This window comes from Galeopterus variegatus, unplaced genomic scaffold (assembly GCF_000696425.1).
Source record: "Galeopterus variegatus unplaced genomic scaffold, G_variegatus-3.0.2 Scaffold3510, whole genome shotgun sequence".
Lineage (NCBI taxonomy): Eukaryota > Metazoa > Chordata > Mammalia > Dermoptera > Cynocephalidae > Galeopterus > Galeopterus variegatus.
Genome location: NW_007729621.1, coordinates 116,396 through 142,103, shown reverse-complemented (window position 1 = coordinate 142,103; position 25,708 = coordinate 116,396). Strand labels below are relative to the sequence as shown.

The 25,708-nt window shown below is 45.0% G+C and overlaps 1 protein-coding gene across 1 annotated transcript in view; it reads left to right on the top strand.

Moving 5' to 3' along the window:
- The window catches only part of TMOD1 (tropomodulin 1), an 86,803-nt gene that overhangs the window by 18,506 nt on the left and 42,589 nt on the right, over window positions 1-25,708 (top strand). Inside the window, exons 2-3 of the mRNA XM_008585283.1 lie at window positions 4,212-4,380; window positions 21,407-21,563. Of these exons, the coding sequence (XP_008583505.1) occupies window positions 4,261-4,380; window positions 21,407-21,563 (277 nt within the window). The 5' untranslated portion in view covers window positions 4,212-4,260. The remainder of the gene's footprint in view (window positions 1-4,211; window positions 4,381-21,406; window positions 21,564-25,708) is intronic.

Here is a 25,708-nt window from a genome sequence, read left to right as displayed (position 1 = left end):
TCAGGTAAAATCAGGGGTGAGCCCTCTCATTTAGCCTTAACCCCCTGCAGGGGCCTGGAGGCACTTTCTCAGAGTCTGAGATCTCCCCTGGGCACAGTTTAAAAACCACCCATGGGATCCAATTCTTTCATTTTACAGATGAAAGTGGAGGCCCAGAGGAGGGAAGGAACCTAGTTAGGGTCACCCAGGGAGCCCCCATCACAGCTAGCACTCCAACCAAAGTCCTGGGAATCTCAGCCGTGCTCCATCCCCACCCCCTCTTTTGTTAGGGAATGGAGGCCTTTTATTGACAGTTGTAAGGTCCAATCTCTTCCAAGCCATATTTTAAGTCTGAGCTTCCAGTGGGCTGTATTAACACGCTGGAAGAGTGTTATTTGCCTCCCTCCCACCCTGTATCTTCTCCACCTCCAGTTCCCCCATGTCAGCAACCACAGGAGGAGAATCCTGCTTTATAGAATCCTGTGAGCCAAGCGGACAAGTGTGGCTTGAGCTGACAGCTTCATAGGTTACCTTGGGAGTTCTCAATTCCTCTCAGCTTATTTAATGTAATACCTCATCACCCCGTAATATTCACAGGATAGTTGGCATTAGGAAAGGCTTCTGAAATTCAATGAAATGGGATTTTTGAATTCGGCAACACCTTGGGGTGTGTACATGGTACATTAACTTCCCTGGGTCCAATGACAGGAGATTTCTTGAGGAAATTGAGTATGGGGAGGAGGCCTGCCTCCCTGCCCCAAATCTCTCCATCAGCAGGCCCCATGGTTGTCACCTACTTTGCTTTTCTGGCTCCTGCCCCAGCTCCTTTTTCCCCTGCTGGCTTTGATAATGGATTTCTTTCTTCCCTGTTTCCTCTCCTGGCTCATCCATTCTCCACGGTTCATCCATGACTCTTTTTTTAAAGGTTCCACTACAAATCATCTAGAAAATGAGTCAGCTAGAAAAGATAACGAGCATAGGAAGCTCTCAGGGTTCCAACCTGTCTGACTTTCTTTGGAGCTATGCCCCAGCTGGTTCTGTCCCTGTGTCCCTTCTTGTGTGGTTCTGAGTGGCCCCCTGATATGACCAAGAGGTGAGTCTAAGGCCATGTTTTCCAACCTTTGTTTCACAAGTTTCCAATTCTGGGAGCAGTTTCTCAGAGACATGGTTTCATGATCAGAAGCATCAGAAACTTCTGCTTGCAGCCTAGTCCTCTTGGAGACACTCATTGAATAGTAGCATGCCAGCATTTTGAGAAGTCCTTCAGTCCAAGCCCTGTGGAACTTCATATAACCCCAAACAAGTCTGAGACCACAAAACTTGTGTTTTCCAGCCCTTCTAAGAGATGCTAGTTTGGAGGTGGTCCTGGACATCTCTGTGAATTGATTCTGGAAGCCTCCAAGCCCTTCATTGGGGTTCTCTTGGCCCCAGGATGGAAATCATGGATCCTTTTCCTCTCCTGGATTCACTAAGGAAAATCCAAATTAGGTTGTTCTCTGAGGCCCTTCAGGAAGGTTTTTTTTTTCATCTATACCAGAGCATTGTCAGCTGGTTGTGCTTTCTTTGGAAGTAAATAGAAATGAATCAGGGGGGCCCATTTATGGTCTGAACATTGCATTCTTGGGGTCTGGTCAAAGGAAGACGTCAGGCCAAGCTGAGCCATTCTTAGAGAAAAGGATGGTACTGAGGTTTCTGTATTTGGGAAGCAAGTCCTTCTTATCAAGCCAGCTGTCGTATACTTGGATTTCTCCTACAAATAGATGTACACAAGCACATACTTACACAAATAAAATGTGCTCTCTGCTTTCTGAAATGGAGACTTATTCTTTAGCTTAGTAAACTTTAGTTTTAGTTATTTTAGATTACTTTCATTGTTTTTAATTAACAGCTAATCCCAGCTTTTTTGATTGATTGGTTGGTTGTCTTTTCCTAGTTTTCATTGTTCTCTATTCTGGAAAATTCCATCAATCATTTCCTGCCGTGGGTTTTGTTTGTTTGTGTGGGCGTCTGATAACAGACTGGAGTGAAGAAGGGGTAACAGTGATATGTTTGCTAGGGCTGCTGTAACAAAGCACCCCAACTGGGGGCTTAAACAGCAGGAAGTGTTGTCTCACAGTTGTGGAGAAGTCTGAGATCGAGGTGTCTGCAGGGTTGGTTCCTTTGGAGGGCCCTGAGGAAGGATCTGTTCCAGGCCTCTCCCCTCGCTCTGGTGGTTTGCTGGCAATCTTTGGCATTCCTTGGCTTGTAGAAACATCGCTCCAATCTCTGCCTCCATCGTCACATGATGTCTTGTGTGCATGCCTGTGTCCAAATTTCCCCTTCTTATATGTACACTGGTTATATTGGATTAGGAACCTACCCAACTCCAGTATGACCTCATTTAAACTTAAATAATTATATGTGCAACGACACTGTTCCAGGTAAGTTCACATTCTTACTTGCGTGGTGGTACTGGCTTACTGAGATTCTGGGGTTAGAACTTCAACATATGAAGTTGCAGAGACACAATTCAACCATCTTGCTGATCCACAGTACTACGTTCTACTCTGCAGTACTTAAGGAAGGCCTGAGCACTGCCTCACCTGGCAGTGCATTGGCTTCAGAAAGGAAGGCTGATGGTGCAGCTCAGGTAGGCTGAAGGACAGGTGGGGACAGAGGTAACACGACAGAGATCATAGCAGCTTCTGCAGTAAGCTAACATTTACAAGAGGAAAAGAGCCCAGCATCTCCTCAAGGGTGTCTGATTCTACCAACAAAGGCTGGTAGAGAGCTAGAATTGGGTCAATTTCAGTGATAACCTTCTTGTTAGATGCACGACCCTGGGCTGGGCCCTGGAGAGAGGGTCATGAAGATCTGCCCACAAGGAAGCCAAGTGGGAGAGGGACACGGAGTTGCATGGAGAGGTGCGGACCCAATGCTGTGGGCCATGATGAATTCAGCTTAGTGAGGGGACACCAGAGCTTTGCAAGGTGGTGACATGTGAGCTGGGCTTGTCGTGTTATCAGACAGTTTTGGTCAAGCTGGAGACAGCCCCGTTGTCTCTCTTGGGTTAAGCGAGAGGCAGTGTGGTGTAGTGGAGAGCACTGCGAGCTGACATCGGGGGTCCTGAGTCAAGCACTTGGCCCTCCCTCTGTTGGCTCATTCATAAAATGGTTTGAATTAAAAGACCTAATTTACAGGGTATGATGTGAGGCTCCAGTGAGTTAACAAGTCTGAAAATGTCATGGTTATGGGAAGCAGCAGAGACAGGGTTCACACACAGGCAGCAGGTATCATCGTGAAGTGGGAGATAGTCAGTAGCCTTCTCCTGCAAGACAGAGCAGCCTGGGAGGGGAGGACGTGGGCACTGTCTCCCTGCATCCCCCAGGGCCAATTGCTTCCTCCCTCTGAACCAGCTCCCTCGGGAGTGAAATGAGGGGTGTGAACTAGGTAGTCTCTTTTTGGCTATGACACTAGGTGATTCTATGAAGATGTGCTGTGAGGCAGCGGCTAGTGCAATGTGGCTCAAGAAGCCGGCAGACCTAAGTCCAAGGCATAGGTCTGCCACTTCCCAGTAGTGTGACTCGGGTAAGTCACTTAACCTCTTTAAGCTCAATGTCCTCATCTGCAAAATGAGGATAATAGTAAATACCTACCTCCTAGGTTAAATTAGAAAATCTTTGTGAAGTGCTTAACACATGGCTTGGCATATGGTAGCTACTGTGAGCATCTAACCTGGTCTTATCTTCATAGGTTGGCTGTTGTCATAGCTACTTTATGTGAGGATTGAATGAGATGTCGTAGGGAAAGTCCTGCATGCAGTAGGTGTTCGATTAACCACTGATATCCCCTCTCCCTTTTAAAATGAGTTTTGGCAGAGTTTCCAGCATTCGTAATTCACACCTGAGTCTGAGGTGAAGGGTGGAGGGTTATATGGAGAAGTATTTGAGCTACTTGAAGAATAAAATTGTTTCCAGGTGCTCATAAACCACTTATAATCACCCATTTACCTATAATTAATGGCCAGGCCAATTACAACCAATTACAATTTATTAAATCACATGCCCTCAGGACTTTCACCTTGCAGTTTTACTAGAGAATTAGTCCAACTTAGTGCAGTATTTCACTATAGTAATTATTACCTTGCCAATTCATAAAACATGCCCAGGCCACCAGGTGAGTGATGAGTATACATTTGCTCTGAGAGGGCAAATCTGAGAAGGGCCTTTCTAAGATTTTTCTCTTTCCTGTAGGTTATAGATCAACACAGAAACTCAGAAGACAAAGATAAGTTCTTCCACAATGTCATACAGACGAGAACTAGAAAAATACCGTGACCTGGATGAAGATAAAATCCTTGGAGCTCTAACAGAGGAAGAGCTCAGGACCCTAGAAAATGAGCTGGATGAGCTGGACCCTGATGTGAGTAGGTGCTGAAGGGGAACACGTTGTCACAGATGCAGGGACAGCAACCATACCACCTTGGGGAGGGACAGTTGTACACATCCTGAAGCCACCATTTCCTTTTTCCTTCTATAGCAATGACATGAGAGTAACATTGCTTTTGCAGGGTTTTTTTTTTAATGTGTTGTATCAGAGTTCTTCAGAGAAAGAGAATCAATAGGATATATGTAGAGAGAGAAAAAGAGATTTATTATAAGGAATTGGTGCGTGTGGTTATGGAGGCTGACAAGTCCCAAGATCTGCAGTCAGCCTGCTGGAGACAAGGAGAACCGATGGTGTAGCTCCAGTCCAAATACTGGCAGGCTGAAGACCCAGGAAGACTGATGCTTAGAGTCCAAAGGCAGGAAAACATACAATGTCCCACCTCAAGGCATTTAGGCAGGAGGCAACTCCCTCCTCTTCGTGGGAGGATCAGCTTTTTTGTTCCATTCAGGCCTTCAGCTGGTTGGATGGTGCTCACCAACATTAGAGAGGGCAGTCTGCTTTCCTCAGTCTACTGATTCAAATGTTAATATCCTCTGGAAACACTCTCACAGGCACACCCAGAATAATGTTTTACCAAATGTCTGGGCACCCCATGGCCAAGTCAAGTTGACACGTAAAAGTAACCATCACAAATTCACCCCTCGTCAACTGGCATGCACACATATCTCTTTAAACCACACTTAACTGTTAAATAAAGACAATAACAATGTCATAATTTTTCCTAACATGGTACAACCCTGTGTACAATGGAAAACATACTCCTTCCCCAGAGGAGGAGGTAAAGACTTTGACTGATGTTTACTCTTCTCCTTGATATCCTGTAACTTAAATACTATGGTGTAAAATGAACAATACTTAAATACGAAGATATAAAGTTAATACATCTTACGTTACATGATAAAGGAATAATCAGAGGAGAAAAAACAAAGATGTTTGCTATACACACACACACACACACACACACACGCAAACATGTTCATAAAATAAGGAGGACATGCTCATGACAACGACAGTCCTCGTTTCTGTAATTGGTCACATGCTCAGAGCTGACATTTCTAACTACCTTCTTCCTTTGCCCATTGTGTGTTCCCTTTGCCTTTAGTAAGCACCTCAGCTGGTGGTGGTTCTTTACCTGGTGAGGTGACCTAAACCATCATTCCTGAAGAGTCTGTGCCATAAGTAATCCGGCCTGGATTGGGTTGTTGTAGTTTTTCATTAATCTTAGTCACAAGGCACGGAAATACTAAAAACAATACACCAAGGGATCTCCTGTATTTCAGACATATGCTTTCTTTCCTCCCTTGTGAAGTAGCTGTCCAATTTTCCCGGGGTAGTCAGAATCAGTCACCCCAGCCAGCACAGTAATTCCCTTCTTTGCCTGTTGATTCAGAGGTATGAGAAGCCCAAAAGTGGCCTAGTGGCAATTTTAACTTCCAGTTTAATGAAATTATTGTCATGTCTCCTGATGGAAGCATTCCTCCCTTTGAAACTAAGATCTCTAAGTCAGCAAAGCATAAGGTTGTAGGAACAGGAGGCAAAATTTTTGCTAATGGGTCCCTAGGGGTAATGGTGAGTGGCGCCACTTCCATTTCCAACCTTGGTTCCTAGACCCATGAATCCTGGCTATGGTAGAAACAGTACTATATATTGGCTGTCAATTCAGAGCATATACAGCCTTCTGAAAAACCTTGCCCTAGCTCTGCAAAGTATTGCCATCTAGCTGGAGCTGTAACTGAATCTTCAAAAGGCTATCTATCCCACTGCTCTATCAGGCCAGCTGTTTCGGGATGATAAACAGCATGTGTAGTGGAGTGAATTAGCTGAAAAATAAGGGACTAGAAGAATCCCTCTCACTTGTGTGATGTTTTATCATCACATTTCATAGTGGGAACATTTAAGAAGTTTGATTAGAATTCGCCTCTGCAGTCAGGATATACACAGCACCAAGAGGCAGACGTCTCCTTAGCCATGCACGTGGTGTGGCAAGCCTCGCTGGAACTGAGAGTAGGGTTCAGGGAGGGATTCCCAGCTGGCCTACTAGACAGGGGTCTTCATCCTATAACTATATCCCAGGTGACCAGGTCAATGCCCAGCACAGAGAAGATAGATAATGAATGCTACTGAATTAAGTGAATTTTCCATTTGACGTATTTTTAATTGAAAATGAAGTGTTTCATACCTTTTTAAAAAAAAAAACAGTCATGGCTCAGCTCTGGTTTAAGCGATCCATAAAGAAAACAATGCTTTGATATCAGTTCACTAACCCACTAATAATCACTTCTAATGTGCAGGGTGCACAGGTTAGCAAGAAAAATGCAGGACCGGAAGTTAGATGCTCCACTTTCAACCCTGGCCCTGTCTCTGACTCCATGTGACCTTGGGCCAGTTGCTACCCTTCTCTAGGCCTCGGTGTCCCCATCTGCAAAATAATGGAGTTGGCTGGTCCCTTTCAGGGCTAAGCTTCAGTGAGCTTTAACCTGGTCTTATCTCCAGATTTGATTAAGTGGCTTCTTTCTAGATAACCCAGAATCCTTGTCTAGGGGTCCTGAGTCCCAGGCCCAAGAGGAGAAAGGTCTTCTGGTTGAGGAGGCTGCATCCTCTGTCCCCATGAGCCCAGGTTTCAGTAAAAACAGTGATGTAAGCAAGGAACAGTCAAGCCCCAGCTTCACGGCTATAAAATTATCCTGTTCTAACTCCATCCTAGATCATGTTGCATAGAATTACAACAATAAGCAGCTTTAAAAAGTGAGAGAAAAGGAGGATGTAGCACTTCTACTTAACTCAAGAAATGTGGCTCAGTTACCTGCCAAGCACCAGGCCCTGTGCTGGGCACCAACTGCAGAGCCTGGCAGGGACTCTGCCCTTCAGGAGCTCAGGCTGGTGGGGAAGCAGGCATTACACACTGCATCCTAAATGGGAGCAGACAGGGAGCTCAGAGAGAGGATTAATTCTTACTGGTGGGAGGCTTCGCAGAGCAGGTGATATTGGAACTGGGCCCTGGATTTTCCTAATTCCAGACCAAGTGAAGGCCTTAAGCAAAGGCTCATGTACGGAAGGTAATTGGGGAGGGGGTGTCTCAGTGTGATTTCTGCGAAGGGTTAGATGCTACCAGAAAGGGAATTGGGGCTAGATGATGTGGGGGCGGGGTTGCAAAGCAGACTGCAGAGTTTGGACTTTTCTCAGTAGGCCTGGGAGCCCTTGGAGAGCAGTGACTTAAGGGTCCTGGCAGTTTTGGGAGCTGACGCTGAGGATGGGTGCTCCTGTCTCTGGCCTTTTGGGCTGCTGGAGTTGCCCTGAGCTGCTGGATGGGGGTGAGGTTAGATTAGGCTGTGGCTGCAAATAGGGCAGATGGTGACGAGTATGAAAGCCCATGTCAGGCCTGGGAGTGGGGGAGGGGAGGCAAAGGGCGGAGCCCTCACGGAACTGAGAGTGCAGCCTCTAAGGACTGCTCTGAGGTCCCAGTGGGAGCTCAGTTTCACCCCTAAACCGGCAAAGAGCTCCCACAGGACCCCCACCCCAATATCAGAGTATCTGGCCTCAGCAGTGCATTGCCAGAGCCTCTGTACCTCTTGTACAGCCAGCTCTCCCACCCAGGTGGTTAACAGGAAAGAGGCCACACTGCTTGGGACCACTGTAGGGATGGGGGACCCGAGGCTGGGCTGCCCACTAACTTGCCTGGATTCACATGACCAGGGAGTGGAGACTCAGATTTCAAATGGGCTCCAAGGTGTGTTCACGTCCCGCTGTGGCAGGAGAAAAGTAATCTTGCATATGGGTGTGGGGGTAGGCATGGGTCATCTGAGACCTGTGGTTCTCATATCAATGTGGTTTCACGATTGATGTTTTCAAAGACCCCTTTCTCTCTCCATTTAAGGGAAAGAAAAGAGAAATCAGAGAGAGGATAGGAGATAATGGAGTCCAGTGGTTTTTTTGTCCCAGCCACACAATTGGCCCCTTCACTGAAATCTGCTCTGTTACCTGATTTGCAAGACAGTATGTAAGTTTTGAAAGGGCCTAGTGGGGCTCCCTTCCTCCTGAGAGCACAAACATTCCAGCTCGAGTTTCACCCCCCCCTTGGCTCTGAAATCACAACACAGGGAGAGGCCAAAGGTATGCAGACCTTGAGAGGCCTCTTAGCCGGTCAGCAGGTATCCAACACCCCTCCACCCCCCACCCCCAACTTACAGAGCAGGAACTGAGTCCAGAGAGGGGAAGGAACTTGCTCTGGGTCTCACATCCAAACAGAACCAGACCAGAACCCAGGTCCACTGGCACCTAGGCCACTGCCCTCTCTGTTATATTCCATATACCTCCTGTTTTGATTTTTGTTTAACATGTGCTTATATGGCACTTACTGTGTGCAGGTGCTGTTCTAAGCACTTTGAAAGTATTATCTCATTTAACCATTGTAATCCTATAAGGCAGGCACCCTTATTGTCCCCATTTTATAGAAGAGGAAACAAAGAAGTGAAGTAACTTGTCCAAGGTCCCACAACTAGGCAGCAACAGAGCCACAATGTGGCTCTAGGGTTCATGTCTTAGCCACGCTGCTCTAAGGCTTCATGCAAGTCTTCAGGAAGATGGTTTGGGCCACAGATGTGCTCTGGTTTCATGGTTCAGGAGGGCGCTGTAAGCAAAATCATTCCCCTTTCTTCTTGGAAAGAGCCTGAGATGCAGAAGTCTGTCTTCCAGTCCTGGCTCTGCTTTGGACTTACGCATGTGATTTTCTTTGTATTTCAGTTTCTCTATCTGTAAAATGGATGCAGTAAGCTTAGATGCCCTCTGATGCCTCTTCCAGCTCTAACTGTGGATGATTTGAGCCAATCCTGGCTATCTTCTTACCTGAATTCAGCAAACACTTCAGGGGTGACGTTTTCAGTTATGTAATTGTTAAGCCCCAGTATCATGTGACAGAGTAGCATACGAGGAGTTGGAAAGCAGCTCTGTTTGCAACAGAGGATTCCAAACTTGTGCACTTTTGAAAAAAAGTCCCCGAAACTTTCTATCTCTCACTCTGGAAAAACTCGAGCTTATCATGAGATTGTTGCATTTGGACTCCCGCGGGAAAGGAATGCTTCATGTGCTAAAAGTATCTGCTGTTGACTGATTCCCCAGAGGATCTGCCCTTTCTCATCTCTCTGGAGTTAAGTGGATGCTGCTCTGAAGCTGAGCCAACTCCTCAGTTCAGATTGCCTTTGTACGGGGCAGTATGGAAAAGGGGCATTGCACAGAGACGTTTGAGAGTGACAAGTCACTGTGACTTGTGCAGGGAACAGCATATAAGAACAGTGTAGTTCTTATATGATCGTTATATATTTAACATTCACTGGGTGTGCCATGGACAAAGCCCTACATGAATTCTCTCATTTAGTTCTCTGGGAAGTTTCAGTTATTAGCCCCATTTTAAAAGTGAGGAAACTGAAGCTTAGAGAGATGAGGTAACCTGCTCAGGATGCAACCTGGGTGGTGCCGGATTCCAACTTCGATAGTCTCGGTCCAGTAACCTGTGCTGTTAACCACCCTCTGTGAGCACCTGTGGAACCCACCCCAGAAGGGAACTCAGAGAATAGATTGGGGGATTACCAGCAAATTGTTTTTTCCAATTTGATTTCCTTTCAAGTTGTTACATTATTTTCACCATAAATAATAATCTTTAAAAAAGAAATTAAGAATCTATCAAGACAAATAATTTAACTATCAATATTGCTTGTTAATAAAGCTTTGGGGAAAAGGCAGAATATTTTAAAAATTGTCTCAGCACAAAGATCAAAATATTTGCAGGAGAGAAGATAGTAGAGATAATGCCAACCTTATTTTAAAAAATGGGGTCCTAAGAGTTGATTTTAAAGTCAGCTGTTGGGAATCTGTGACACAAAATAACCACAGAAACAATAATGGAAAACAACAGGCTTTCTGCAAAGCCTGAAATAATAATAATGACAGTATTATTATTCTCTATTGAGATGTTCTTACATGCCAGGTTCTATGCTAAGCACTTTATGGATATCATCCCGTAAAATCTCCACAAGGATCCTATGAGACTGATCCTCCTAGGTCAGGGTAATACTGTTCTATAGATAAGGGGCTGATGCCCGGAATCACGCAGCTGTTAAGTGACAGACTGAATTCAGGCAGGCCCTGCCTTCCCGAGCTCATCATGTGTCAGGAGTTCTGAGAACAGGGGCTATGAATTGCAGGAAGAAATGATGGAGAAGAAAACCTAGAACTGTAGAATCTCAGCGCTCCAAGGACACTTAGAAACCATCTACCACCACCCATCCCACCCACCCCTGGCAGATACGTACATGGTACAAGTAAAAAACTTGATTTCTCGAGTCCGATCTGGACACGTCTTTCACTTGGTGATTTATGTATTTCATCAAATCCTTATACCAATTCTATGAGGTAGGTATTATTATTATTATTATCATTAAGTGAGGAAAAATCGAAACAACAAAACCCTGAAGGTGAGAGGGGGAAAGGACTTGTTCAAGGTCACACAGCAAGTCAGCAGCAGAGCCAGGACACGAACCTGGGCCTTCCTGTCACACCACGTGGCTTCCCATCAGACTCCACAGAATCATAAAATCCTCCCTCCTCATGCCCCAAATTCTATTCTGTGCTGTTGAGGGCACCCTTGGCCATCCAGAAAGCAGCCAAGTTTGGTCCACAGGGCCGTGGTTTGCCCTTATAACACAAACCTGCAGAATCGCAAGCCCAGGACAGAAGTAAACACTTGAAATGGAAAGAAATAAATCTCTCCTCTAAAAATAGGCGCACATCCTTAGAAACACTGCTGGCGGCCGTGCACAGATCTGAGGATGGGCCTGTGGGGGTGAGGGCGAGTCAGTCCAGGCCAGTGTGTCCCCACCCCACCCTCTGTCTTCTGGCCCCTTGACCACCTCCCCAACCCATTCCCTTCCCTGGCCCTCTCCTCTCTGCCTTTGCTGGCTGAGGGACCTCTGGGACCTGGAGCCCTTCACTCCTCAGGTGCTTAGGTTGGAATCTCCCCCCATTTTTCAAGGCCTGAACTCCCCACCTCTCTCTCAGGAAGCCTTCTTGACCCTGCCCCCTCCAAGCCCCCAGCACAGCACCTGTCCCACACAGAGCAGTTTCCTTTAATAGGAAACATTTTAACCCTATAGGAGAGACAGAATATGCCTAGATTCCCATCATCCAAATTTGACAAATGTTAAAATTTTGCTTTATTTTGTTCAGATCATCCTTACAAAGAAAATAAATTACCATAGGACCCTGCCTTTCGATCCCACAATCTATTCCCCATCTCTTCCACTCTACTGAGTGCTTTCTACCAAAGAGGCAGCAAACTAGGTGCCCACAACATTAGGTAGGGAATGTAAATGAAGGAAGGAAGATGGGTCAGCTTTTCAAGGCACTTGACCATCTTGTCTTGTCTTTTACTTTTCCACTTTTGAAAGAGGTGCCTATGTAAGAAAATTTTTATTGCCTCTTAAACTTCCAGGAAGAAAAGCAACAGCGATGATGTGTATTAACTGACCTTGGCCTCTGTGTCAGAGACAATAGGGAGTGGTGGGGCCTAAGGCAGTTTGTATAAAGGGCACTTGCTTTTCAGTTCCACCCAATTGTTGCCATCGTGAGAGTGCAGGCCCAGTATTGCTAGATCATCTAATTTTTCAAGAGGTGCTAGAAATCTGGATTTTTATGTGCACACTCCTTATTTTAAAATGTTGGCAACTCATTCAAAATGCACAGACCAAACAAACCAAAGTTTCTGCATTTAATTGAACTATAGGCCTCCCAGTTTGCAGCTCTGGTTCTACTTCACATGACAGGTTTTTGTTTTTGCTTAAAAAAATACACACGCTCTCTCTCTCTCACACATACACACTTACACATGTATATATGTAAATATGATTAGATATATGAAAGGTACCTAGCCCAGGGCTGGCACACAGTAGTGCTTAATAAATGTTTGTTGAACTTGAGCATGTGATTTTCCCACTATTATCTAAGCTTTCTGAGACTTGGAACCACATTGTACCACCATGGATACAATGCAGCCATGTATAGTTGTGCAAGTTGGGCACTGCACAAGTCTAGGAGATGCTGTTCAAATAAACTAGAGAATGAACATGCTTGGCTTTATGCAGCACACAACTTGCACCACCAGATGTGGCTGCCCTGGCAGAACACCTCCATAATGCAGTGTCTGTTCAGTTGAATGGAAGTAAACAATGATGCCCTAAGGTGGTGAAACTGACTAGTAATGAACTGCTTCTTTATGGAGTTCACACTTTTATTGTAAGGTTTCAAAGTAAAAGGGCTTTTGACCCTCATTTTACAGACGGGGACTCCAAAGCCAGAGAGCACCAGTGCCTTGTTTGTGACCTCACAGGTCTGGGATGAGAATTCAGATTGTCAAGTAGAGTGCAGCTTTGCAGCAAGTAGAAGAGACTCAGACTAACATGATTCACAAAGGATTGAGTCATCTCTCAAGTAAAAGTCTAGAGATGGGCAGTCTAAGGCTGGTAGGAGCTCACTCCCCAAACTCCCGTAGTCCTGGGCTCTGTCCAGTCATCTTCATGCCATCCCTAAGGTTACAGCCTTCATCCCCATGGTCGGAGGTGGAAGCTGTAATGGCCACATTTTAGGTGTTAGAATAGAGAAAAGGGGGAGGTGGGAGAAGAAAACGAAAAAAGCCACAATTCAAGTCTTTTAAGGAAAGTTGCCAAAAATCGCCACTGGACACTTCTCCAATCATTTACCAGAACTTAATTACATGGCTCAATCTAGCAGCAAAGGAGCCTGGGAAATGTAGTCTTTAATCTGAGAGGCCAAGTGGTCAGCTAAAAAGTGGAGTGCATTTATTACTAAAAGAGGGGGATGATACCAGGGACAATTTGGAGTCTGTCACTGTGGGTTGGCCAGCTTGATGGCCCACTATTCTGCTCTGCCAAGATCCCTGAGATGAAGTGAGAGGTGTTGGCAGGAACTTAACCAAATCCAGGCCCCCAAAGGAAACATTACAAAGGTCTCACTCTGTAGTGTGGCATTTCCCAAAACCCCCATCAATGAGCCCTTGTCCCATCCTAGACACCCCCAACTCTGGCACCTTTCATAATGTGTCCCCCGCCCACCAGATGAGGAGCATCAACACGGGGACAGGTAGGCACCAACTGAAATCAAAAGAACTAATACCAGCGGGTGCAATGACAAGGCAAACAGAAGATTCTAGAATAAGCAGGAGTGATGTCTTCAGAGTGATGCAAAAAGACAATGTTTCCATGAAATTGAATAAACAAAGAGTTATAAATTTAAAATTTTTATCATTCAAATAAAACCTCAGTATATGAAAAAAAAAGACAAAAACCTGCTTGGAGCCAGCAGTTGGGTGGCCCGGCAGACAGCTTGGGGCAGCAGGTATGATATGGGCCTGAAGGGTATCCAAGGAATATCCTTTTCCCAGCTAGAGCATCAGTGTTGTGAGATTGTGGACAGGTTAGAACGCATTTTCTTAGCACCCAGTGCTTGCTGCTGGGAGAAGACTAAGATATACCCCTGCTGGCCCTTGAGGAGTCAGTCTCCTTGGGGAGAGTGATACAGCATAAATGTGCTCGAAGACAGAGTAGGATGAGCATTATATAAGAACTGGCAGGATGCCTAGGAGAGTTTGGAAAGAGGATCGCCATATCAATGTGGAGCACTGCAAGGGCTGAACAGGGCACCCAAGGGAAGGCTTTGAAAGGTGGATGTAGGGGAGCGGGAGGGATAGAACTCCAGGCAGAGGGCACAGCCCGAGCAAAGACATGGCAGTGTGAGAGGGCAGGTGTGCTGTGGGATGTGGAGGAGCTGGAGTGGTTAGAACACGGACTCCTAGAAGAAGAGAAGAGAATCAGGAGGCTGGAGAGGTAGGAGCAGTTTGAGGTCAAATCCTGAAATCCTAAAGCGCTCTCTGTGCCTGGCTGATGAACGGGTCTATAGATGAGTGAAGCTGCTGAGCACCTATGAGTGTGCTGGGGGGCGACGTGGTCACAGAACGTGTTGGTAAGGTCTGTCTGGCTGCTGGTGGGGGAAGGGAGTGGAGGTGCAGAGGCCCAAGTCAGGAAGACCAGCCAGGAGGCTGCTCTAATGATCTGGCAAGAGGCACAAGGGCTTGAACAAGGGTGGTGCCCATGGGATGGAGACATGTCAGAATACCGCAGCCTCAGACTTACCCTAACTCCTTCCCCCTGCAAGCCAGGCCCCTCGAGCTGCTAGGCGTCTGCCTGTGCTGTGCTTTCTCTCTCCTGGTGACGCCCCTCCCGTCCCTCTCTTCATCTGGTTGTCTCCTTCCTGGTCCCCTGGGACTCGGTTCAGGAAATACCTCCTCCAGGAAGCCCAGGGCTGAGTCAGGTGGTCACACTAGGACATGTGTCTTCTCTCTGACCATGGGCCCCTCTGGAGCATGGATCACACGCTCATCATCTTGGGAGGCCCAGTGTCCCGCACAACAGGAATGTGGAACATTTTCTGTATGTTTGAGGCAGAAAAAGAGGATGGGGAGAAAGCCAGAAAGGGAAGGTTTGTCCCCACCACGTGCCATGAATGCCAGAGAGAGACAGTGTGCTGTTATGACCAATAGGTCCCACAACAAACAATTACTGGACTTTAGCCCCACGGATGCCTTTGGACATTGGCATTAATACCCTATAAATTTGACTGGGGGAATGGCGGCTATTGGGTTTTGCCAGCCCTATAGCAAGGTCAGGGCGGCTGAGCCAAAGGCCTAGCTCTTGAAAGAAAGCAGAGAAGAAGAAGCCCAGAGTACATGTGTTGGGGTGGGGGTATGTTTAGAGAGAGAGGGGCTCTTAGAGGTTTGGATCCTGCTTGTCTCTTTTATACCTGATGTCAATATTCTGTGATCGGGGCCCAAGTGGGCTGGCTCCTGCCTGCCCCTGCCACGTTCTCACACTCAGGTTAGGTTATGTGACAAGAAAGCCCCACCAAGTGATTGCCAGTAGGACCTGGAAGCCGCTGGCCAGTAGTGCAGAGCAGAGTGCTCTGTATCTGGACGGGGCCCTAAGGGACTACAGTGCCTCATTTTACACAGGGAGAAACAGACCTGACACATAACTGGAAAATAAAAGTCCTCCAGGCCAGTTAAAAAAATTTTTTTCAGTCAAATGCCTTTTAAAATGCAGTCAGGGGACACTTGGCCTTGCCTGATGTGGTGGAAGGGAGAGAGAAGGAGGAGGCTTCTAGGCATGCTAGGTTAAATTGTTTCATATAGGAGGGGAGAGGGGTCAGTGGGAATTTTGACAAGTTAAGCCACTTCTACCATGTGACAGTAACTCCATGCCCCTGGGCCTTGGTTTCTCCATGCATCTATTTCTTCCAGGATCTATTCCTAGAGGAAGGCAGTCAGGTGGGATGGAAAGTTTTCCATGGGATGGAAGTCAAGAATCCCGGGCTTTCAATCCAGTGTGTGACCGACCTCAGGCAAAGCCCCTCCTCCCCCTGGCCATCAGCTCCTCCCAATACCCAATAAAGAGGTAGTACCACTTGGTCTGTCCTCTTCTCAGGAACTGTGGGTGGTTCAGTCACAGAATAGGAACCCTGGCCTCCCCCAGAGCCAAACCAAAGGGGACATGTTTTGCATTGCTTTGTTCTTAGACATAGCTGCTTTATTTAGGAAAAGGAATAAAATCTCTTGTTTTCTGTCACTATGAAGGAACAGATTAAAGGACATTTTGTATGGCTAGCCACCAGTGTGAAGAAAGTCCTACTGATCTTTGAGCATGATAATTATATACAGTGTCATTTAAATGTATGCTCAGGCTTCCTAGCAGTGTGGCTAACAAGCTGTGTGACTTTGGGCAAGTGATTTCAGTTTTCTATGACTCGGTTTCCCCTCAAAATGAAAAAATTGCCCTAGAGAATCTCTTTGGGCTTTCCACCTCTGAGCTGCTGGGAGTCTATGATCCTTTTAATACATTGTGTGTATGTGTGTGTGTGTGTGTGCATGTGTGTTGCCTGTGTGTGCACTTTTGAAAAAGCCCACAATGGTTCTGACCAGGATAGCTTCTTGCATAGCCCTGTCTATCTATAGCAACAATAATTGTGTAGATACTTGATATTTAGCTTTACTGGCACCTGTTTGGAGGGTGTTAGAGCATAAGGATGTGTCAAAGTTTCCATTCTCCTTTGGACAACTGGACTCCAGAGTGTGGGTATGAAAATTAGACTAAGATAACCTGTCAAGCCACACATGTGAATTTTTATTGTACATTTAGAAGGAAGTCACTACTGAAAAAAACAGGAGTAGGGAACTGTAGGAAAGGTTGCCTAATTTTTTCCCTATAATTATTTCCAAGAGCATATTAACTGTATGTTCCTAACTTAAAAAACTCTAAACTGTAAATTAAAAACCCATGTATATGTACCTCTTTCTCCCTCTAGTCCAGTGCCTGATTTGGGAAGGACACTCAGTAAATATTTGCGGAATAAATGAATGAATATCTTGACTTTCTGTACATGGAGTTTTAGTCTGAAAGGAACCTTAGATCAGATGTGGCAAAATGGCAGGCTGTGGGCTGAGTCTGGATTGCAGATGTGTTTTATTTGGCCTGAACATTATCTTTAAAATGTTTGGACTACATGTCAATATTTTTAAATCAAGAGATTTTACATAGAAGTGATCAGATCTAGTAACACCATCCACATTCCTACACGTCAACAATACGCTAGAGCCGCGTAGTGCAGGGCATGAAAGGTCCAATGTGCCACAGTCCGCATACTCCCGAGTATCTAACAGCTATAATTATAGGCTAAGATCAGAGAGCATCTAGAAATTCCTTCTCCTTAAAACCCACACTAACTTCCCTGTCGGGAGATGACAGGGAGATCACCCAGGCATTCGTTGCTGCCCTCCTCACACAAGCAAATTTCCAATTGTAAATGAGGACATCAAAGTCCTATATACAAAGTTCTTTTCCAACACGTATCTCATCCCCTTACCTTGGGACACTAATCGTATCAGATCAGGGCTTCACCTTTCTGACCTCATTTAACCTTAACTACCTCCTTGTAGGCTCTATCTCCAAATACAGTCACATTGAGTGTTAGAGCGTCAACATATGAATTGGGGGAAGGGGAGGGGGGTGTATTTCAGTCCACAGCACCAGCCCTGGGCAATCACTAATCTGCTTTCTGTCTCTATAGACTTGACTATTCTGGGCATTTAATATAAATGGAATTATTTAATTAATATGTTGCCTTTTGCCTCTGGCTTCTTTCACTTAACATAGTGTTTTCAAGGTTCATTTATGTTTTAGTTCTTCATTCCTTTTTATGGCTAAATAATATTCAATTGTATGGATCTACCACATTTTGTTTATCCAGTAATCAGTTGATGGACATTTGACTTGTTTGTACTTTTGGCTATTATGAATAATGCTGCTGTGATCATTCATATAGCAAGTTTTTGGGTGAACATATGTTTTCAATTCTTTTCCTCCTAGGAGTACAATTATTGGGTCATATGGTAACCCAATGTTTAACTTTTTGAGAAACTGACAGACTGTTTTCCGAAGGGGCCGCATTATTTTACATTCCTACCAGCAGTGTATGAGAGTTCCCATTTCTACACACTTTTGTCAACACTTGTTATTATCTGTGTTTTTTATTAGCCTGCTGTCTGTGAAGTGCTATCTCATTCTGGGTTTGATTTGCATTTGCCTGGTGGGTAATGGTGTTGAGTATCTTTTCATGTGTACAGAAATGTCTGTTCAGATCATTTGCCCATTTTTGAATTATTGAGTTATAAGAGATCTTTATGTGCTCTGGGTATTAGACTCTATTAGATATATGATTTACAAATATTTTCTCTCAATCTGTGGATTGTCTTTTCACTAGTGTCCTTTGAAGTACAAATGTTTTTAATTTTGATGAAGTCCAATTTATCTATTTTTTTTTCTTTTGTTGCTTATGGTCTTTGTATCATATCTAAGAAACCATTGCCTAATCTAGAGTCACAAAGATTTATGCCTAGGTTTTCTTCTAAGAGTTTTATGATTTTTGCTCTTACATTTAGGTCTTTGATCCACTGGAGTTAATTTTTGTACAGTATGAGGTCACATGCTGTTTTTGAAAACAAGTTAAAATGATACATAATTAGGTGTTTAAAAAATATGCAAGTATGTTTCGTTTTAGATGAAAATCGTGATATTTTGCTAAATGTACCATTTAATGGAAAGAAAATAAACTTTAACTCCTAATGAGGCTGCTAGTTTCAAGTCTTACTTAAAAAATTTGATAAGCTAAGAATTGTTAGAAAAGGCTTTTGAAATTTTTGTTTTTCAAAAATCAACTGCTTTGAATAAAAAAAATCTTTATTCTATTATAATTATATGGCCTTCAGTTTAAAGCAGTGGTTCTTAATCTGGGCCAATTTTGTTCCTCAGAGGACATTTGGCAATGCTGGGAGACATTTTTGGTTGTTACAACTGGGGGCATGGTGCTACTGGCGTCTATGAGAAAGAGACCCGAGAGGCTGCAAAGCAATCTACAGTGGGTAGAACAGCCTCCACGACAAGGAGGTTCTCGCCAAAATGTCAATTGTGCTGAGGTTGAGAAACCCCGCTTTAACTAAATCAGTGGACTCTATCAGATAGATTTGAAAAGAGACATGAGTTTGCAAACCCTTTTCTCCTCAGTTATACCTTATGGATTTCTCCCATCGCAACACTGAGCCAGCATGTGCCCCAGCACCTCACTGCCATCAAAACCCCAGAGCGACAAAGATCTGCAGGCCTTCCCTTGTGGGATCACGGGTGAAGCATTAGCACTTGCTTTCAGGGCTTCATTCACTTTATATTTGTGTGTTTTCATTTTTTGAATTTTATATTATATTTGGATAATGCGTTTCCTGTTAAACATACATATTTGGGTAACCCATCTCCCACTAAAATGTATTTTATCTGTTATATAACAGCAGTGGTAATAAGTAATCATTTTTGAGTGTTCACTATGTTGGGCACTATGCTGAGACTCTTCCTGTTTATCTAACTTAATTTTCTCAACAAGTCTATGAGAGAGTGACAATCATTATTCACATTTTATAGCTGTAGGAACCTAGGCACAGTGAGATTAGGGGACTTGTACAAGATCATATAGTTGGATCATCCTTACCCAAGTCAGGGCTTAAGCCTGACGTGGGCTCAACTGTCAGGTGCAGGCATGTGACAAAAATTTTAGATTATTAATTATGGATAATCACATATGGACATTTGCAGGGCAGTGTTCTCTCACTCCCTTACACCACAGTGAGCATCCTGCCATGGTAGAGAAATGGACACACACACCTAGCACGAGAAGTCCATCTAACCATGGACATGTCCACAGAAGCATGGCTCACCTGGGAGCATCACCTGTCCTGCCTATCGTAGTAGACAATATCTGAGAACTTCTGCTTAAGGAAAACTGGAATGTGCATGGCATCACTTACGTTCCTCATACTCATCCCCAAATCAGCCTAGGCTTGATTATCTACCCACTGGCTGTCCTCTCATAAAATGCTCCAACTCCCCAATGTCTCTCTTGACCTGTGGCCTAAGTGCATTTGCACACACGCCCAGTGAGGCCCTTATCCAGGGCACTGTGCCCAGCCCTGTTCACTTCCAGCCCTCCCAGAGGTGAGGTCACACCCCAGTCTCCCAATCTTGCAGCCACTAACTACTCTTAGTGGAACAGCACTGTGGTGTTAAACGGTGGTGAAACATAAGAAACCCACATTCAGTACACTGTAGCATTTCCCTCCCAAGCTTTTCCCCTCTGTGTTCCAGGCAGGTAGCTATCTTCCCCACTCAGAAAAGGCTTTCAGGGTAGGACTTGGAGTGTGTGTGAGTGACTGAAGGTATGCATTTTCATGGCACAAGGATTTGAGATGGAATGACTCTCCAATTTGGCCAATTTGGGGGTGCACAAGAAGTTGGGTGAAGTTCTGCCCTTACCTGCCTCCCGGGTATCCTCCGCTAGCTCTCCAAATGAAGGGGCAAGGAGTGCACAATGATTAGAAATGAAGATTTCCCTCCTCCCCCAAATCTGAAGAAGGACCCTGGGTTTTGTTCTAGATCTGTCCCTGGAACTCTTTGGACAAGTCTTTCCTTGCTCTGGGCCTCAGTTTCCCCTTGAAGGGAGGGTGTATGCACTAGATGATCTCTAAGCATCCTTGCAGCTACAAACTTCTTTGCCTCTCAAAGGTACTGGGAGCTGAGTTAGAGTGAAACCCATTAGGGCGATTCAAATCCACTTTAACTAGGGATCTGCTTGAGTAGTAAGCCCACACCTAGAAGCCTGCCCGTGTTTGAAGAAGAGAACGCAACAGTTGGTTGATGCTATCTTTCTTGAGAGACCCATCTCCAGGGGCGACGTTCAAAATATTTTTAACAACCAGTGTGTCATGAGCACAGACCCGTCGGGAGGTTAGAAGGCAGCGGGGAGGGCCGTGCCTCGCCCACCCAGCAGCTCTGCGGAGCCTTTCTCCAGCTTATTTCTGGTTCTGCTTCTTCCTGCCTGATTCTGTGTCCAGGGCACTAACTCAAACCCCTTTGGCTTCTTCTGTCTCCAACCACTTGATCTACTTCATGCATGCAAACAGCTTAATCATATTTATTGCTCAACAGACACTCTTTAAGCACCCCTCTGTGCTCAGTCCCATGCCGGCTGCCTTACCCCTCACGCCTCGTGTGCAAAAACGTTAGAGGCATGGACATGCCGGAGAATTGAGGGACTTGAGTCCTAGCCTCTCTCTGCCCCTCGTCTGCCATGTGACCTTGGGCAAGCCTCTGCCCCTCTGGGGGTTTCAGATTCCTTCCATGTAAAATGAGGGACTCGGAATGGATTCAGTGAATTCTGAGGTCCCTGCTGTTCAATGATGGATTTCAGGAGAAATGCAAGTCTTCAGCAGCTAACCACTCTCTCTTTCTCTCTTTCTCTCTCTCTCTCTCTCTCTCTCCTGCCCCCACCACCTCCAATGTAGAATGCACTGCTGCCTGCAGGCCTGAGGCAGAAGGATCAGACCACCAAGGCGCCCACAGGCCCCTTTAAAAGAGAGGAGCTCTTGGATCACTTGGAAAAGCAAGCAAAGGAGTTTAAGGACCGAGAAGATCTGGTCCCCTACACAGGGGAGAAACGAGGTACTGAACAATGCTGCTCTTGTGAATATATTATTCCCCATGCATCACTGAGTGCCAACTGCATGCCAGGCCCTGTGTTGGGCCAGATGTGACTGGGGCTCCTTGTCGTCATCCCCACCTGGCCAAAAAACACAAGCTCCACAGGCATCGATGTATGATGTGGAATTAGTGAAGTTTTTGGGTAGAATGAGGAAAGAATTAAGTCTACCCAGACCACCAAAACTTTTCCTTAAATACTCTTTCACTAGAGCATCCTGATTATTTTTCATACAAACCTAGACACTTCTGAGAGTGAAAAAGGGAACTATGAATAATGCCATCAGGACATGAGGCCGAAAGGAGGACTGTCCTATGCAAACCAGGAGCAAGAGATATCCTAACCAGCTCTGCCCTTCCTCCAAAGCTCCTCTCCCTCCAGAAGTTCAGCATCCATCCCTTCCTTCATAGGTCCCTGCAAGACTCTCTGGCACCTGGCCAGCACAGGGCCTGGCATACAGTAGGGTTGAGTAGAAAAGGCCCGAGGGAACAGAGAGCCACTCCCTGACTATCCGCCCTTCCAGGACTTCCTGTTGCCCTCCGAGCCATCTTGCCCTCCTCCTGTATCACTCTCGCCATTGCTTGCTGCCCTGCTGCCCACAGACCTCCTTCTGTTCCTCAAACTTTCCAGATCTTTCCCACCTCAGGACCTTTGCACGTATTCTTTATGCCCAGAATGCTGGTGCCACTGCCCAGTTCCATGCTGTCCTCATGGCTGGCTCTTTCTCCCCTGTAAGAGGTGTTGTAATGGTTAGAAACACAGCCTGGAGCTAGATCTACTTTGGTTACAATCCTGGTACTACCGCCTACTAGCTGTGTGAGCTTAAGTACATTTTTAAACCTGCTGTGCCTCCATATCCTCTTCCATAAAATGGGAATGATGGAAATAATAATCAGCCTCATGAGGCTGTTATGATGATCGAGTGAGTTAGTATATATATAAAACACTCAGAACAGCATCTGGCACATAGTAAATGCTATGTAAGTATTAGTTATTATTATTCCTTAGGTTTCAGCTGTACTGTCTTCTCTTTCAGGGAAGCCGTCCCTGTCTACTCTGTTTAGGACATTCAGTCCCCCTTCGGCTCCGTTCTTGGCTATTTTCCATCTCAGGAGCCTGTGTGTGTCCTTCACAGCAATTCACATTTTATCAGTATCTCTTTTTTTGTCATCTCTCTCAGTACCTGTAAAAGCTCCCTGAAGGCAGCAGATCTGGGCTGGTTTTGCTCACATAGTACCCCTAGCACCCAGCCAGCACAGGGCCTGGCGTACAGTAGGATTGAGTAGAGAGTTGTTGAATGAATGAATGAATGAATGAATGAATGAATGAATGAATGAATGAATGAATGAATGAATGAATGAATGAATGAATGAATGAATGAATGAATGAATGAATGAATGAATGAATGAATGAATGAATGAATGAATGAATGAATGAATGAATGAATGAATGAATGAATGAATGAATGAATGAATGAATGAATGAATGAATGAATGAATGAATGAGTTAAAATTAAACAAATGTGTAATGAACCTTGCGTGCTTCTTCCTTAAAATACGAGCTCATGAGTGCCAGGACCATATCTGACTTGTTCATTGTTATACCCCCAGCACCTGTAAATCGCCAGCACAAAAAGGCACCTAATAAATATTTGTCAAATGAAAGCATTCATTCTATTTATTTAATCGCATCATTAATTGTTTTTTTTTCAGTCTCTTCCACTTTCCCTACCCCCAGGAATGTAAGCGTGATAAGCCAAGGGTCCGTGTCTGTGGTTGTCATCTCTGACCTATTGCATTAGCACAATGTCCTGCACAGAGTACCTGCTTAACAAAAGATAAAATGAAAAAACACTCAGGAGCAGACATTGTGGGGAACACTTCGAGCCATTCCAAACCCTGTAATTGGAGCTCAGTCCAGGTTTTACTGAAAACTAGAAGGTGAGGGAGGCATCTGAACTTCTGAGGGATTGTTTGGTCTGAGGCATCTGGAGGAGGTGGCAGGAGAGATGGCAGAGATGACTGGGAGTGGAGGGGGTCGGGATGACAGTGTGTGTTGGTTGGGGCGGGGGGAAGTGCTTGACCATAAAGAGCTGAGTATGCCCAGTGGAGAGTATGGACACCAGGGATATTTTTAAGCAAGGGATTTGTGCCATGAGGAATGATTTCTGTGGATTTCATAGAACCTTAAAACTCCCATAGTCCCACCTGCACAATTGAAAAATGGGGAAACTGAGACCAAAAGAATCAGCAGCAGACCTGGGTGAACAGCTTGCGAATTGAGTCATTGCAGGCATCCACATCCTCATCCCTAACTCCACACCCCTCACAGGGGAGGAGCTGGAGGAGGTGTCAGGAATAGGGAGGGAGTCTGGCAGCACACAGACAGCTCCCGCCACCCCTCCACAGAATGCTGGCCTGGCTGGAGCCAGCAACACCTCTCTAGCCTCCCAGAGCCTGGCTGCCTTCATGAAAAACCAGACTCATCCAAGGAGGGTAGCTAGAATTTATCCTATTTCCATATAGCAGCAAGCCTAAAAGGCTCATCATCACCATCATCAAGTATTTAAAGGATGGTTGTTGGAATTCTTAGGGGTTGAATAAGGGGTGGGTTGAAGAGAGTGTCTCAGCAGAGGAGGTGGGGCAGCTCTAACTGGCAGACTCAGGGCCATTCAGTCCAGCCCTTGCTGAGCACTTACCCCACACAGGGCCTAGCTTGAGCTGAGGGGAAAGAGCACCCCAGTCACCTTAAGACCTGGCAGGATGTGGTAAGAGCCATAAACCGGTGTGAAAGTAATTCAGAGTAACTCCCTGCACTGAAAATAAGCACTGATCTCATTTCAGTGAAGATGTTTCTGGACATTTCTCTATGCACTTCTGCATCCTCCCCACCTCCACCACTGTGACCCTGGTTTACATCACCATAACCTCTCCCCCGACTATTGCGCCAGCTCCTAACCATCTCTCTGCTTCCATCCTCACCCCCTTCACGCTAGTCCCCATTCTCCATCAACAGCCAACATGAGCAGGGTTTTTTAAAAATTTGAGATAAAATTTACATAACATAAAATTAACTGTTTGATTTGATTTGATTTTTGAACAACAGAATGAGTCAAATTTGGATGACTGCAGCCAAAATTAACCATTTTAAAGTGAACAATTTAGTGGTACTTAGTACATCCACAGTGTTGTGCAACCACCACCTCTGTCTAGGCCCAAAACACTTTCACCCCTCCAAAATAAAACCCTGTATCCATTAAGCAGTCACTCCCCACTGCCCTCTCCCCCAACCCCTGGCAGCCAGCAATCTGTTTCTATGGATTTACTTATTCTAGTTATTTCCCTTAAATGAAATCATACAGTGTGTGACTTTGTGTGTCTGGCTTCTTTCAGTTAGCATAATGTTTTCCAGACTTATCCATGTTGTAGTATGTGCCAGTACTTTATTCCTTTCTATGACTGAATAATATTCCATAATTTTTATATCTACTCATTTGCTGATAGACATTTTGGTTTTTTTCTACCTTTTGGCTATTGTGATTAGTGTTGTGCCAGTATTTGTTTGAATACCTGTTTTCAATTCTTCTGGGTATACAGTAAGAGTGGAATTGATGAATCATGTGGTAACTCTATGTTTAATTTTTGGAGGAACCACCAAACTTCTTTTCCACAGCAACTGCACCATTTTACGTTCCCACCAGCAATGTATGAGCGCTCCAATTTCCCACATCCATGCCAATACTTATTTTCCATTTTTGTTTTTTTATGATAGCCATCCTAATGGGTGTGAAGTAGTACCTCACTGTGGCTTTGATTTGTATCTACCTAATGACCAATGATGCTGGGCGGCTTTTCATGAGCTTGTCAGCCATTTGTGTATCTGCTTTGGAGAAATGTCCATTCGAATCCTTTACCCATTTTTAAAGTGGGTTGTCTTTTTGTTGCTGAGTTAAAAGTTCATTCTATATGCTGGATACTAGATCCTTATCAGATATATGATATGTGAATATTTTTGCCCATTCTGTATAATGTCCTTTCACTTTCTTGTATCCTTTGATGCACAAAACTTTTTTTTTTTTTTTTTTTTTTTTTTTTTTTTTTTTTTCCTT